Source organism: Chrysemys picta, chromosome 12 (assembly GCF_011386835.1).
Source record: "Chrysemys picta bellii isolate R12L10 chromosome 12, ASM1138683v2, whole genome shotgun sequence".
NCBI lineage: Eukaryota > Metazoa > Chordata > Testudines > Emydidae > Chrysemys > Chrysemys picta.
The window spans coordinates 9,254,352-9,268,932 of record NC_088802.1 but is presented as its reverse complement, the minus strand read 5'-3'; the positions used below and the strand labels follow the sequence as shown (position 1 = coordinate 9,268,932).

Sequence of the window (14,581 nt, the reverse complement as noted above, 5' to 3'; positions counted from 1 at the left end):
GAGCAATGTAGCTAGGTCAATCTAATTTTTAGTACATAAGAACATAACAATGCCCATACTGGGTCAGACCAATAGTCCACCTAGCCCAGTATCTTGTCTTTTATCAGTGGCCAATGTCAGGTGGTTCAGAGGGAATGAACAGAACAGGGCAATCATCAAGTGATCCATTCCCTGTTGTCCATTCACAGCTTCTGGCAATCAAAGGCTAGGGACATTCAAAGCATGGTTGGGGTTGCATCGCTGGCCATCTTGGCTAATAGCGATTGATGGACCTATCCGCCATGATAGACCAGGACTTAATCTCATCGCTTCCCTGGTCTCTGGCTTCCTGGAAAGGACACAGCTCTTTAATATCTATGCCCACTTTCCCAAGATGCATTGCTGCCCACGCTACAACTCCACAGTCCCTTTGGGCTTTCCGCTTTAGCAGGAGAGACGGGAGGGGAGGTTGGAACCAGAATATGAAGATTTCATGGCAATTGGGATTGGGTGGAAACTGAGGATGGACAGCTCAGAGATGGTGCTCATGTGGGCAACTGTGATGGACAGCCTCTGTCAGGTCAGTTACCAGCTGGAGAGGTGAAGATTTTTAGCCTTGATGTATGTTAAGAATTGCGCAAGTCACTCAAATCAGCAAACACACTGGTTTTGATTTCCAAAAGAGAAAAGAATTTGATTCTCCTAAAGGAGGGGAAATTTGTTCATTGGGATGTTTAAACTCCTTCCCCCAGTCATTCACCCCATGGGGTAATGATTTGGCCTAATCACTTCTTCCCAAGACCAGGAGAATTTCTTGCAGCATAAAATGGAGGGGAGGAACCCCCAAATCTGCAGCCATTTCATATGAACCTTCAACAGCTGAGAGAAAAGGGAAAACATTTGAGAGGGTGCGAGATCTCTGTTTGAGACTGAGTGAGTAAAGGGGTCAAATCTGAGAAGAAAGTAGATCAGAGGGGGGTTAACATCCTCCTTTTCTTCATCCACCATGTGGGTCAAGAACTCAAGCCAGCTGGTTCCCTCCAAAAGCAGATGTGGCTTCAACTTAAAATGGGAGGTGGGAAAAAGACCCTAAAGTGGGAGAGTTTCTTTCCCAGTATTCAGCAATTAAAGAAAAAAAAAATGGCCAAATCTGGGGGGATTTTAGATCAATATTCTATAATTTAGTGGGAAAGGTGCCCAACTTGAGGAGTCCATAAATTGAGAGAAATTTCTATCAATAGTCAATAAAGAGAAAATCTGAGGGGATTTTAGATCACTATTTGGTAATTGAGAGAAAAGAGGAAAAATCTGAAGGGAAAGTTGATTCAAATGAGTTTAATACCTTCATTAACCCCATCCACAATTTCGAGCAATGATCGGCATCAGTTTTTTCCCTCCAAATGCCGAAGTAGCTGCAGTTTAACATGAGAATGGGGAAGAAACCCCCAGACTATCCATATCAGAGAATTAAACAGAGAAGGGGCAACATTGGAGGGTTTTTTTTAGATCAATATTGAATAAAAGAGAATCTGAGGTATATTATATGGGGGAGGGGCAGGGGTATGGTCTGTGCTGGCTGGATCTGGTGCAGAGAGATGCCCACATCACTCCATCTCCTCCATTCAGAGCCAGGTGCTCAACACTGTCCACCAGGCCTTGAAATGCTCTTCTGCCTTCTGGGGCTCATGGTGAGTGACCTCTGGTTTCCCAGTCCCAGCGCCATGTGTGGACATGAACAGACAGATTAAAATGCAGACCTCCTAGATGGGAAAGGCTCCATTGTCCATTGCCTGGCCCCCTGAGCCAGCCAGTCCCCCTGGCCTGAGGCTGGATCAGAACTGCTGCCCCATAGACAACCAAGCCAACCAGTCACAATTCATTTATCTGGCTCATGTCCTCTTACTCCCGAATAACCTCCCCAGCACCCTCCTTAGGGCCCCGTGCACATCCTTGTTCCTCAGGGTGTAGATCAGCGAGTTCAGCATGGGGGCGATGATGCCATAGAAGAGGGAGACCATCTTGCCCCGGTCCTGGGAGTAGCTGGACGGAGGTTGTAGATACATGAAAATGGCCGTGCCGTAGAAGAGCGACACCACGGCCAGGTGGGAGGCACAGGTGTTGAAGGCCTTGAGCCTGCCCTGGGCCGAGCGAATCCTAAGCACAGCGGCGACGATGTAGCTGTAGGAGACTAGGATGAGGCCCAGCGGCACCAGCAGGAAGATCACACTGACAGCAAAAGCCTCGGCCTCGTTAGCGGAGGTGTCAACACAGGCCAGTTTGAGCAGGGCCGGAACCTCGCAGAAGAAGTGGTCGATCCGGTTCCTCCCACACCGGGGCAGCCGCACAGTCAGGATGGTCTGCAGGATGGAGTTGCCGAAGCCGCTCAACCAGACAGTGGCCGCCATCTGCATGCAGAGGCGGCGGCTCATGACGATTGTGTAGCGCAGCGGCTGGCAGATGGCGACGTAGCGGTCGTAGGCCATGACGACCAGGAGGAGGCACTCGGTGCAGCCCAGCGAGAGGAAGACGTAGAGCTGGGCCACGCAGCCGGCCCAGGTGATGGACTTGTGGGTGCTGCGGAAGTTCACCAGCATCTGAGGAATGGTGCTGGTGGTGTAGCAAAGGTCCAGGAAAGAGAGGTTGCTGAGGAAGAAATACATAGGGGTGTGGAGACAGGGTTCCAGCCACAAGACCACAATGATGGTCAGGTTCCCCACCAGGTTCAGGATGTACAAGACCAGGAACACCACGAAAAGCAGCATCTCCAGGCGTGGTTGGTCAGAGACCCCCAATAGGATGAACTCGAACTGGGAACTCCCATTCCCTCTTTCCTCCTGCAGCGAGAAGGGACAAAGATAAGGATGAAAGGAGCCCCAACAGCCATACACAAAGGAGACACATTCAAGGGCACATTTATGGGCAACCCCATTTGCTCTGAATGAACCACGCCCGCTTGTGACTTTGTCATTGAAAATCTGGGCCAATTGGGTGGCAGGTAGGATCCTTCTGCCAGGGAAATACTTTGTCGCAGAAAAGTGGTTCTGCAGCAGTTAGTGACGAAGGAAGATCCATATATCAGGGAATTAAAGTGTCCTAGAAAACTGGATCTGTGGCAGTTGATGGGAGCAATAGAATGTGATAGATAAATAGATGCTTAGATTATAAGGTCTTTGGGACAGAGGCTGCTTTGTTTTGTTCCTTTTATTCTGTATTTGTACAGATCCTGGTCACGACTGGGGCTCCTAACTATGAACCCAAATTTGCAGCGCTAACTGTCCTCTGCCCCTCTTATGGGTGAAAGAACTGGGTATGGTTAGTCTAGAGGAGAGAAGGTTGAAGGGGGACCTGGTAACAGTCTTCAACTATGTGAAACTTTGTCATAAAGAGGATGGTGATCAATTGTTCTCCATGTCCATTAGGTCGGAAATACGTTTACCAGACAAGTCTGGGTAAATCAGTTTCTTAAACACAAAGGAGTCTGGCCAGGTGTCATCAAAGGCGATGGGCAATCACTTATCAAGTGGCCAGTCTTTGGCAAGGAAGTGGGGCAGGAACAACCCGATCTGCATTGAAGCAAACAACAGCATGGCATCTCCTTCACCATTAGACTCCTTGTCTCCGCCCTTGCAGCAGGAATGAACTTTAGCTAGGCAGAACCCTCAAGAAAATGCATATCAAAGGGTGACTGGACTATAAAAGTGAGGAGGAGAAACACTCCAAGGGATCTCTCCCTATCCATCTCTCGCTCTCTTTCCCCTAAGAAGACAAAAGAAACAGCGTTTGGACTTTGGGAGCAGATCCTGGTCTAAGAATTGGCTCAGCAATGTTACTGGGAACATGTGGAAGGGATTTCACCTGGAGCCAAGTCTAGTTTGTTAATTTTAGTACTAGGAAGTGTTTTCCCTTTACTTCTCCTGTAACCATTTCTGACTTGAATGTCTTATACTTGTACTCACATGAAACCTGTCTCTTCGTAGTTAAATAAACATAATCCAAACTGCATTTAAACTGAATTGTGGGGGTAACTCCATTTAAAGTAGCAAACTGTTGGATATTGATCTCCGTAGAGAGGCAACGGACCTACAATATCTGAACTGTCCAGGAAGAGGCCGGGCAGTGCAGAACCCAAGTCTTGGGGGGGAATTTGGGACTGGGAGTTTGTTGTGGTCACCCTGCAAGTGGTAACCAAGGCTCCAGGAAGCCACAGTGTGGCTGGTGTTTGCGGACAGGCTGCTGGGGTCAGAGTTGCTGGATCAGGGCTGTGGCTATACACAGACACTCAGGGTGTGACCTGCATGCTGTCAGGCTGCTTGTGAGCGACCCAGGTTGGAAGCTACAAGAACAAAACATTGTGAGGCAGCCAAGGTAGCAGGGCAGGAGTGACCCAACCCCTCATTAATCTGGATTGCAGCCCGGAATCCTATGAGCAGTTAGAGCTGGGGTTTCCAAAGCAGCTTTAAGGAATGATGCACCCAAACCCCACTGATATTCAGGGAGATTATGGACTCATATAGGGCTAAATATGCAGATAGGCAACAAGTGGGATTTTCCAAAAGATTTTCTAATTCCTTTGGTCCCAATAGGAGTTAGGCACCTAGCACTCATCTGCACTTGCAGGCACCTAAATCCCTTTGTAAATGTGGCCCATGCTTCCTACTGGCCCTAATCTCCTTTACCCAAACCACTTACAGTGGGGTTGCCCGTGGGCTTATGTTAAGCACGTGCGTAGATCTTTGCAGGATCAGGGCCCCTCACGGGACAACAGGTTTACACGGCACTTTACAAACACCGTCCTGCAGACCCTCACCCAGGTGATTAACTACTCACCTGTGCAAAGTTCTCCCTGCATGTTTGTGGGTTAGGGACCCTGGATTCCAACGCTAATCAAATCTACCAATCGATGGCACTTGTCTGCCCCCCAGCACCACAATATCTCAGCACCCAACAATCTCTAGTGGGTTTATCCTCACATCACCCCTGGGAGGCAGGGAAGTTTTATCAGACCCATCGCACAGAGCTAAGAAATCTAACCAGCCCACATGCTCCCCAGCTCCTGGCCCCTCCCCAGTAATAAGCATGAACGAGTGGTGGAAAAAAACCCGGACTCACCTCCATTCACCTCCGGCTCTGCTCTCCCCAGGTTCCTCCTGTCCGGGCAGCTCCGGGCGGCTCAGATGCTCCGATGCCAGGGCAGAGTCTGGAGTCTCTGCTCCCCTGCGCTGAGCCCCCCAGTCCCTGGGATGAGGCAGCCCCGAGCTGTGGAGCTGAATGTCTAAGGATGTTCTGGGGTCAGGGAGACCAGCTAAGTTTGCCCCCTGTCGTGGGTCAGCACCATCCACATCCGGCTCTGGAAGCGCACAGGCTGCAGGTGGTGCCACCCCCCACAGTGCCGGAGCCTTGGGGTGGGTCTCAAAAGGAGTAGAATGTGGCAGACTGGATGCTCAGAGCCAGTGTTGCATGGTCACAGGGTACCCCGTCATCCCAGGAAACAAGCCCGCTTGGTGTGTGAGTGAAATACCTTGTGGCAGGTTGCCCCAGGCTGGGAGGGAGCGTCTCTCAACTGGCAGGGTCTCCTAGAAGCCCAGAGACCACAGTGATAGATCGAAAGAAATCCCAGAGATGGGGAGGAGACAGAGAGATGGATAGAGGGAGAGAAATGGAGAGAGAGTGTGGATGGACTGATGGATGCCAGACGTGCACGGACAGGAAAAGAGAGGGAGAGTCCGAGAGAGGAGAGGATGGATGAGAGGTGAATTGTTAGGACAGAAAGAGAGACAGAGAGAAGGATGGATAAAAGGAGCAATAAAGAGATGGATAGAAGAGCAGAGAGATCTGCAGAGAGGTGGATGGATAGAAGGCTGGAGGGTGGAGAGGTAGATGGATAGAAGGATAGAGACGGAGAGAAAGAGAGGCGGACAATCAGAAGGATAGCGAGTTGGGGAGAGACCCAGAGAGCTGGATAGATCTGGAGAAGTACAGTGGATGGCTGGAAGGAGGTAGGATCCCAGGCTGTGTCCCTGCTCCCTCACCTACCCCAGCCCTGGTGTCACACGACGCCTGGGCTGCCCCAGCTCTGAAGCACAGCTGAGAAGGGTCCTGTGTCTCTGTGACTGTGGGAGGTTCCTCCTTGTGCAGCTGATGCTAGCTGTCCCTGAGTGCATGGGGCCGTATGTGAAGGGGAGGGAGCAGGCAGGGCCTTTATGGACTTTGGAGCCGGGAAGGAGGTGGGAGATGTGACTCCCTGAAGCCTCCCAAGGGGCTGGGACTTGGCTGGTGCGGTTTGTGATACCCCAGGGCCCTGGGCACCCAATTGTCCAGGAGACTGCTCCAGCCAAGCCATCTAGGGGAGATTGGCCTGGGGAGGAGTGACCCCAGCCCCTGAGTAATGCACCAGGATTGGGGCCACAACCCCCGCGCTAGTCACAGCCCCATCTGTCCCCAGGGCTCCCCTAGACACCAGGTCTCGTCTCCCAGCCCTCAGACCCATCGCTGGCGTTGTGACCCCAGCCCAAGCCCTGTGGTCCACAGAGTCATGCAGCAGAGATTGTCCCTTCCCATGGGGTGAGTCGAGCTGAGACAGTTCTCAGAGCGAGTCAGCGCTGAGGGCTGGATGCTGGGGTTAGTGCATGGCAGTGACCTCTGGAAGTCACAGCTGAGACCCCCCGGATGCCTGGGTTCTCTTTCCACCTCTGGGAGGGGAGTGGATTAGACAAGGGAGCAGGGAGGCAGGACTCCTGCGTTCTCTTTGTTTCCGAGCAATACTCGGTGACTTAATATCAGGCACAGCAGTGGGTGGGTGGGGTCAAGGCACCCTAAGGCACCCAGAATTCCCTTTGCTAAGCATTTAGAGGTGTGTGAAAACTACCAGCAGTGGAAGAGGAATGTGTGTGTGGAGTCCGGGGAAAGTGAGAATAGGCTGAACCTCAACTAAGGTCTGTTTGGGTTGGAGTCCAGGCAGGCCTGGATTAAAGACTATAGGGGCTCTGTGCACTGTGGAATTTGAGAGTCCCCCCACCTTCCATAAACTAGACAGCAAAAGGCCCCCATCCCACACAGACCCCCGGATGTCCCTCCCATCCCACCCAACACATGTCCCTCCCCTCAGACATACCCCCAAATTCCCCTCCTTCCCCATACATATCCCAGCAGCCCTGACATACACCCGGCTCGCTGCAGCCCCCCACACCTCAGTCCCCCTGGGTACAGTCTGCAAAATGCCAACCCCCAACCCCTTCTCCCCAACACCCCCATTCTCCCCAACTCATCCCAACTCCCAGCATTCCCGTCACCCACAGCCCTGCCCCCGCACCTCCCCAACTCACCGCAAAACTCACCAGCAGCACCTCACCCACCACCACTGGGCCCTTCCTAGCCACTCACCAGCGCACCCCCTGGCTCAGCAGTCGGCTCCCATCCCGAATGAAATCAGCTTCTCTCGACCCTGGCCACCCAAATCCGCTCCCTCCCACCACCCAGCCCTCACTCGCACGATCCCGCACCAAACCCTCCATTGTGACAGAGGTGATGCGGGGTGGGTTGGACGGGCCAAATTTGAGTGAGTGATGTTGCGACCTGGTGCATGGAATTGCAGGGGCCCCATGCAAGTGCAGCTAGTGCACATTGGCTAGTCCAGGACTGAGTCCAATAAACGTTTCCTTCTTTCTGCAAGGCAATGTGGTCTACTGGTTTGGCCACTATACTGGGAATGAGGGCCACTCAGTTCTATTCCTATTTCCACCACTGACTTTGGGCAAGTATCATCTGTGCGCTGAGCCTCAGTTTCCCCATGTGTGGAAAGGAGAGCAGAATATTTGCATATTCCTTCATCAGGTGCTCTCTGGCAGGGAGTGGAGAGGAAATCTGATCTGTTATTGTGGGGAGGGGTTTGTGAGCCTGTGAATTTGTGTGGAGGGTGGAGGGAGTGGACTACAGGGCTAAAAGGGTCAATGGCCTCATTCGTTGCAGAGGAAAAGGATTAGCTGGCCAGTGATCTGGGGCAGGGAGACATGAGGTAACTGGACTCGCTGGCCAGTGATCTGTCTGGCATAGGCAGAGGGCAGGACACTTGCCCCGTGGGGCTATTTCTCTGATCTCAGTCAAGCCTGTCTCCTTTCTGTCCCCGCCCTTAGCTGGTGAACCTGGACTCTCCGCTGTGTCACCTCAATCAGTTCCGTGGCAGCTCCGTGCAGAGAGACCCAGCCCCTGCCTGAAGCAGAGGAAGATCTGGGAACTGCCTGGTGCCGACCGCCCATGAGGAGCTAGGGCCCAGGGGCTGGGTGCTGTTGCCCCAGAGCACCTCATTAGGCATCGGGGTGCAGCGCAACGGACATTGTTAGCACGTCGGCTCCCACTCGCAGCTGATGCGTCGAGAGGGAACTCTGGGTCTCATTAAAGACACTTGCTGTTTGTGGCACAATGACGCTGACAAGCCCATGGAGGAGCCAGGCAGGTCATTAACATATTTTTCTGTGCCAGGTTGAGAAGTGAATCAAAGGGTATCAAGAGAGACCCAACCTCAGGGTGCGTTCCACATGCTGGGGAGGAGCGCAGCACAAAGACATCTAACAGGAACGTACCAGTCCCCAGGCTGGATCCCACCCGGGTCCTTCCAGCCCCCTACAACGCTGGCCCAGCTTCAGGGGACGTGTCAACACTCACCTCATGGACAGCTGAGAAATGTCTTACTAACCCCTGTCAGTCCGTGATTCACTTACACCTTAGGGAATGACACCTCTACAGAAACACGGTCACGCTGTTCTGTGCCACTGAACTTTTCCTCCCTCACCTCTAGTGTCAATCAGGGATAAAACCATCAGGGAATGATGCTGAATCTCCTCATGCCCAGACGTTTTCAAAACCATGAACTCAGCGATGATCTAGGGATGGGATATGGGGCCTTTTTTCCCCTGGGGGCTCTAGACCAGCCCCAAGTCGAGGGGACTGGCTGAGACATGTGTCTATATTTAGTGATTTAAGTTGGGAATTGGTCCTGCTTTGAGCAGGGGGTTGGACTAGATGACCTCCGGAGGTCCCTTCTAACCCTGATATTCTATGATTCTATATCAGGGGTTCTCAAATTTTTTTTGCTGGGCCCCCCTTTGAAAATATTTCAGGCTGTGATGACACCCCCCCCCCCCCCGCCCTCCCGCCACTCTTGGTACTAGACATCGCTTTCCCAACATCAGTGCAGAGCCCTATAGAGCTAACTAACCGTACACCACTCTTACTTCTGTGCTGCTGCTGATGGTGGCCCTGCCTTCAGAGCTGGGCAGCCGGCCAGAGCTGCCTCTCTCCAGCTGCCCACGTCTTAAGGCAAGGAAAAAGGGGATCTCATGACCCCCCTACAATACCCTTGTGACCCCCTTTTGCGTCCGGACCCCCAGTTTGAAAAATGCTGGTCTATAGCTTAGCCTTCTGTTCCATGTAGGTGTCTGTGCTGGGCAGATAACTGGGCACTTTCCAGACTTAAAAATAAACTAGGTCATCACCTATCTGTCTAAATCCCAATGCTGTCTATCTATCTATCTATCTATCTATCTATCTATCTATCTATCTATCTATCTATCTATCGCAGGTTTGTTGTAGCCATATTGAGTGCAGGATATTAGAGAGACAAGGTGGCTGAGGTAATATCTTTTATTGGATCAACTTCTTCATGTAGTCAGGGCCGGCTCCAGCGTTTTTGCCGCCCCAAGCTGCACAAAAAAAAAAAAAAAGAAAAGCCACGATCGGCAGCACTTCGGCGGCAGCTCTACCGAGGGACTCGCACCGAGCCCCGCCGAAGACCCGGACATGCCGCCCCTTTCCGTTGGCCGTCCGAAGCGCCTGCTCGCTGCGCTGGTGCCTGGAGCTGGCCCTGCTTGTAGTTCGGCACCTTGTCTTTCACCAACAGAAGTTGGTCCAATAAAAGATATTGCCTCAACGACCTCATCTCTCTAACCTCTATTCGTGTATCTAGACCAGGGGTGGGCAAACTTTTTGGCCCGAGGGCCACATTGGCGTGGCGAAACCGTATGGTGGTCTGAGTAGGGAAGGCTGTGCCTCCCCAAACAGCCTGGCCCCCGCCTACTTCCTGCCTCCTGACTGTCCCCGTCAGAACCTCCGACCCATCCAGCCCCCCCTTCTCCTTGTCCCCTGATCGCCCCCTCTCGGGACCCCCCCGCCCCTAACCGCCCCCCCAAGACCCAACCCCTTTTAGAACCCTCCCGCTCCCTGTCCCCTGACTGCCCCCCGGAACCCCCTGCCCCTTATCCAAACCCCCATGCTCCCTGCCCCTTTACCATGCTGCTCAAAGCAGCAGGAGCTCGCAGCCACACCGGAGCCAGCCACGATGCCCGGCAGGAGCAGAGGGCCAGAGCGGTGGCGGCGCAGCACGCTGAGGCTGCGGGGGAGCGGGACAGCGGGGGAGGGGCTGGAGGCTAGCCTCCCTGGCCGGGAGCTCGAGGGCCGGGCAGCACAACCCCCCGGGCCGGATGTGGCCCGTGGGCCGTAGTTTGCCCACCTCTGATCTAGACCCTTAGCCTGAGGGTTGAGCTACCTAAAGTTCAGTCAATACAGACAGCCCAGAGAATGAAATGCGGCTGGGACATAGTTGTTATAGGAGTGCGATCTGAATCTCAGAAACTGGAAGGCAAAGCAAAAGAAGCCAACAGATCTAATTTCTTGCCGATCCTGCTTAATTCCTGCAACTGCAACGATTTAAATGATTAAAATTAAAAAATGCTTAAAAATAAACGTTGAAGTTAGAAAAACATAAAACTGGAATTCTGCCACGCCTGGTGATACACCTGTTAAACTGCAGCGATATGGACAATCTCCCCAGCTGCCCCCTAGTGGCCCCACTAGCGCCTCGTGTCGCTGTCTCGCTCAGTCTGCCTGCCCATGGATGTTTTATTTTTATTTTATGGTCATCATTGCTTTATTGCAGTCACTATTTTATTATCATTCATTGCTTTATAATTAATTACATACAAACAAAAAAATTTTTTTGCCTAGAGCCAGGGATCCACCCAGACTCCCAGTCTCCTCTCTGCGCTGACCCACTAGACCCATTCCCTTCCCAGAGCTGAGAACAGAAGCCAGGAGTCCACACTCCCACTAGCTTCAAATTCCCTTCTTCTACCTTCCCTTCATCAGCAGACCCTCTCTAACCACTGGACATTGCCGCCTTCCTGCTACATCTTGAATGGAGCCACTGAGAATGATGTACAGCCCCTTTCAGCCCAAATGATCCTCAAGCCCTTTAACAAATAGTACAAGGTTACACATCAGGCAAACATCCTTTGCGAAGCTCTTTCTTGGGCAGGGACTTTATTTTCTCCGGAGCTGCTGTTTAAAGAAGATTATTCAGGCAAATATTAAAAGTCATCGCAACAAGGAAGAGTCACAAATTCCCATGCTCTAAGTTCCTGCTCCGCAAGCCTCAGAGATTAGTGGTCATCCCTGGCACACAGCTGGTCTCTGTAGACTCTTCCTACATCGATGGAAGGGGTTTTTCCATTGATGTCATTAATTCACTTCTCTGAGAGGCGGTAGCTAGGTTGACAGAATAATTCTTCCTTCGACCTAGACGTGTCTGCACTGGGGGTTAGATTGAGATAACTGCAGTGCTCAGGGCAAAAACATTTTCACATCCCAGAGTAATGTAGCTAGGTCAATCTAATTTTTAGTACATAAGAACATAACAATGCCCATACTGGGTCAGACCAATGGTCCACCTAGCCCAGTATCTTGTCTTTTATCAGTGGCCAATGCCAGGTGCTTCAGAGGGAATGAACAGAACAGGGCAATCATCAAATGATCTATTCCCTGTTGTCCATTCACAGTTTCTGGCAATCAAAGGCTAGGGACACTCAAAGCATGGTTGGGGTTGCATCGCTGGCCATCTTGGCTAATAGCGATTGATGGACCTATTCTCCATGATAGACCAGGCCTTAATCTCATCTCTTCCCTGGTCTCTGTCTTGCTGAATAAAGACGCAGCTCTTTAATATCTGAATATAGAATTGCGCAAGTCACTCGAATCAGCAAACACACTGGTTTTGATTTACACAAGAGAAAAGAATTTGATTCTCCACAGAATGGGAGAGTTGTTCATTGGGATGTTTAGCCTCCTTCCTCCAGTCATTCACCCCATGGGATAATGATTTGGCCTTATCACTTCTTCCCAAGACCAGGAGAATTTTTGAAGCATAAAATGGAGGGGAGAACTCCAAATCTGCAGCCATTTCATATGAACTCAACAGCTTAGAGAAAAGGGAAAATATTTGAGAGGGTGCGAGATCTGTGTTTGAGAATGTATGAGTAAAGGGTCAAATCTGAGAAGAAAGTAGATCAGAGGGGGGTTAACATCCTCCTTTTCTTCATCCACCATGTGGGATGAGAAGTCAAGCCAGCTGGTTCCCTCCAAAAGCAGATGTGGCTGCAATTTAAAATGGGAGGGGGGAAAAAGACCCCAAAGTGAGAGAGTTTATTTCCCCATATTCAGTAATTAAAGAGAAAAATGGCCAAATCTGGGGGGATTGTAGATCAATATTCCATAATTTAGCAGGAACAGTGCCCGACTTGAAGAGTCGGAAAATGGAGGGAAATTTCTATCAATAGCCAATAAAGAGAAAATCTGAGGGGATTTTACATCAATATTTGGTAATTAGAGAAAAAAAGAGGAAAATCTGAGGGGAAAGTTGATTCTAATGAGTTTAACACCTTCATTAACCCCATCCACAATTTGGAGCAATGACCGGAACCAGCAGTTTCCCTACAAATGCCCAAGTAGCTGCAGTTTAACTTGAGAACGGGGAAGAAGCCCCCAGACTATCCATATCAGAGAATTAAATAGAAAAAGGGCAACATTGGAGGGTTTTTTTTATGATGCCATAGAAGAGGGAGACCATCTTGCCCCGGTCCTGGGAGTAGCTGGATGGAGGTTGTAGATACATGAAAATGGCCGTGCCGTAGAAGAGCGACACCACGGCCAGGTGGGAGGCGCAGGTGTTGAAGGCCTTGAGCCTGCCCTGGGCCGAGCGAATCCTCAGCACGGCGATGACAATGTAGCTGTAGGAGACCAGGATGAGGCCCAGCGGCACCAGCAGGAAGATCACACTGACAGCAAAAGCCTCGGCCTCAGTACTGGAGGTGTCAACACAGGCCAGCTTGAGCAGGGCCGGCATCTCGCAGAAAAAATGGTCGACCCGGTTCCGCCCACACCGGGGCAGCCGCACGGTCAGGACGGTCTGCAGCATGGAGTTGCCGAAGCCGCTCAACCAGACAGTGGCCGCCATCTGCAGGCAGAGGCGGCGGCTCATGATGATTGTGTAGCACAGCGGCTGGCAGATGGCGACGTAGCGGTCGTAGGCCATGACGGCCAGAAGGAGGTACTCGGTGCAGCCCAGTGAGAGGAAGACGTAGAGCTGGGCCACGCAGCCAGCCCAGGTGATGGACTTGTGGGTGCTGCGGAAGTTCACCAGCATCTGAGGAACGGTGCTGGTGGTATAGCAAAGGTCCAGGAAAGAGAGGTTGCTGAGGAAGAAATACATAGGGGTGTGGAGACAGGGTTCCAGCCACAAGACCACAATGATGGCCAGGTTTCCCACCAGGTTCATGATGTACAAGACCAGAAAGACTACGAAAAGCAGCATCTCCAGGCGTGGTTGGTCAGAGACCCCCAGTAGGATGAACTCCCACTGGGAACTCCCGTTCCCTCTTTCCTCCTGCAGGGAGAAGGGACAAAGATAAGAACAAATGGAGACCCAAGAGCCATATACAAGGGAGACACATTCAAGGGCAGCCCCGTTTGCTCTGAATGAACCACGCCCACTTGGGATTTTGTCAGAGAAAATCTGGCCCAGTTGGGTGGCAGGTAGGATCTTTCTGCGAGGGAAATGCTTTGTCGCAGAAAAGTGGTTCTGTGGCACTTAGTGACAAAGGACAATCCATATATCAGGGACGGTGGTAAGGACGTGATTGATAAATGGATGCTTAGATTATAAGGTCTTTGGTACAGAGTCTGTTTTGTTTTGTTCCTTTTATTCTGTATTTGTACAGATCCTGATCGTGACTGGCGCTCCTAACTATGATCCCAAATTTGCACTGTTAGCTGCCCTCTGCCCCTCTTATGGGTGAAAGAACTGGGCATGTTTAGTCTAGAGGAGAGAAGGTTGAAGGGGGACCTGGTAACAGTCTTCAAATATGTGAAAAGTTGTCATAAAGAGGATGGTGATCAATTGTTCTCCAGGTCCATTAGGTCGGAAATACGTTTACCAGACAAGTCTGGGTAAATCAGTTTCTTAAACACAAAGGAGTCTGGCCAGGTATCATCAAAGGTGATGGGCAATCACTTATCAAGTGGCCAGTCTTTGGCAAGGAAACGGGGCAGGAACAACCCGATCTCCATTGAAGCAACAACAGCATGGCATCTACTTCACCATTAGTCTCCTTGTCTCCATCCTTGCAGCAGGAATGAACTTTAGCTAGGCAGAACCCTCAAGAAAATGCATATCAAAGGGTGACTGGACTATAAAAGTAAGGGGTAGAAAAACCCCAAGGTATCTCTCCCTATCCATCTCTCGCTCTTTCCTCTAAGAAGACAAAAGAAACAGCTTTTG

The 14,581-nt window shown here is 51.3% G+C and overlaps 2 protein-coding genes across 2 annotated transcripts; both read right to left on the bottom strand.

The window, feature by feature from the left end:
• Positions 1-1,580: 1,580 nt before the first annotated feature.
• On the bottom strand, positions 1,581-2,812 carry LOC112060797 (olfactory receptor 2B2-like). The gene has a single exon (XM_024112716.3). It carries the CDS (start codon positions 2,739-2,741, stop codon positions 1,869-1,871), a length of 873 nt encoding a protein of 290 aa, XP_023968484.2. The 5' UTR covers positions 2,742-2,812; the 3' UTR covers positions 1,581-1,868.
• Positions 2,813-12,808: 9,996 nt separating this feature from the next.
• Positions 12,809-13,714, bottom strand: LOC112060796 (olfactory receptor 2B2-like). Its single transcript, XM_042844196.2, has one exon. The coding sequence runs from the start codon at positions 13,613-13,615 to the stop codon at positions 12,809-12,811; it is 807 nt and encodes a 268-aa protein (XP_042700130.2). The 5' UTR covers positions 13,616-13,714.
• Positions 13,715-14,581: the final 867 nt, after the last annotated feature.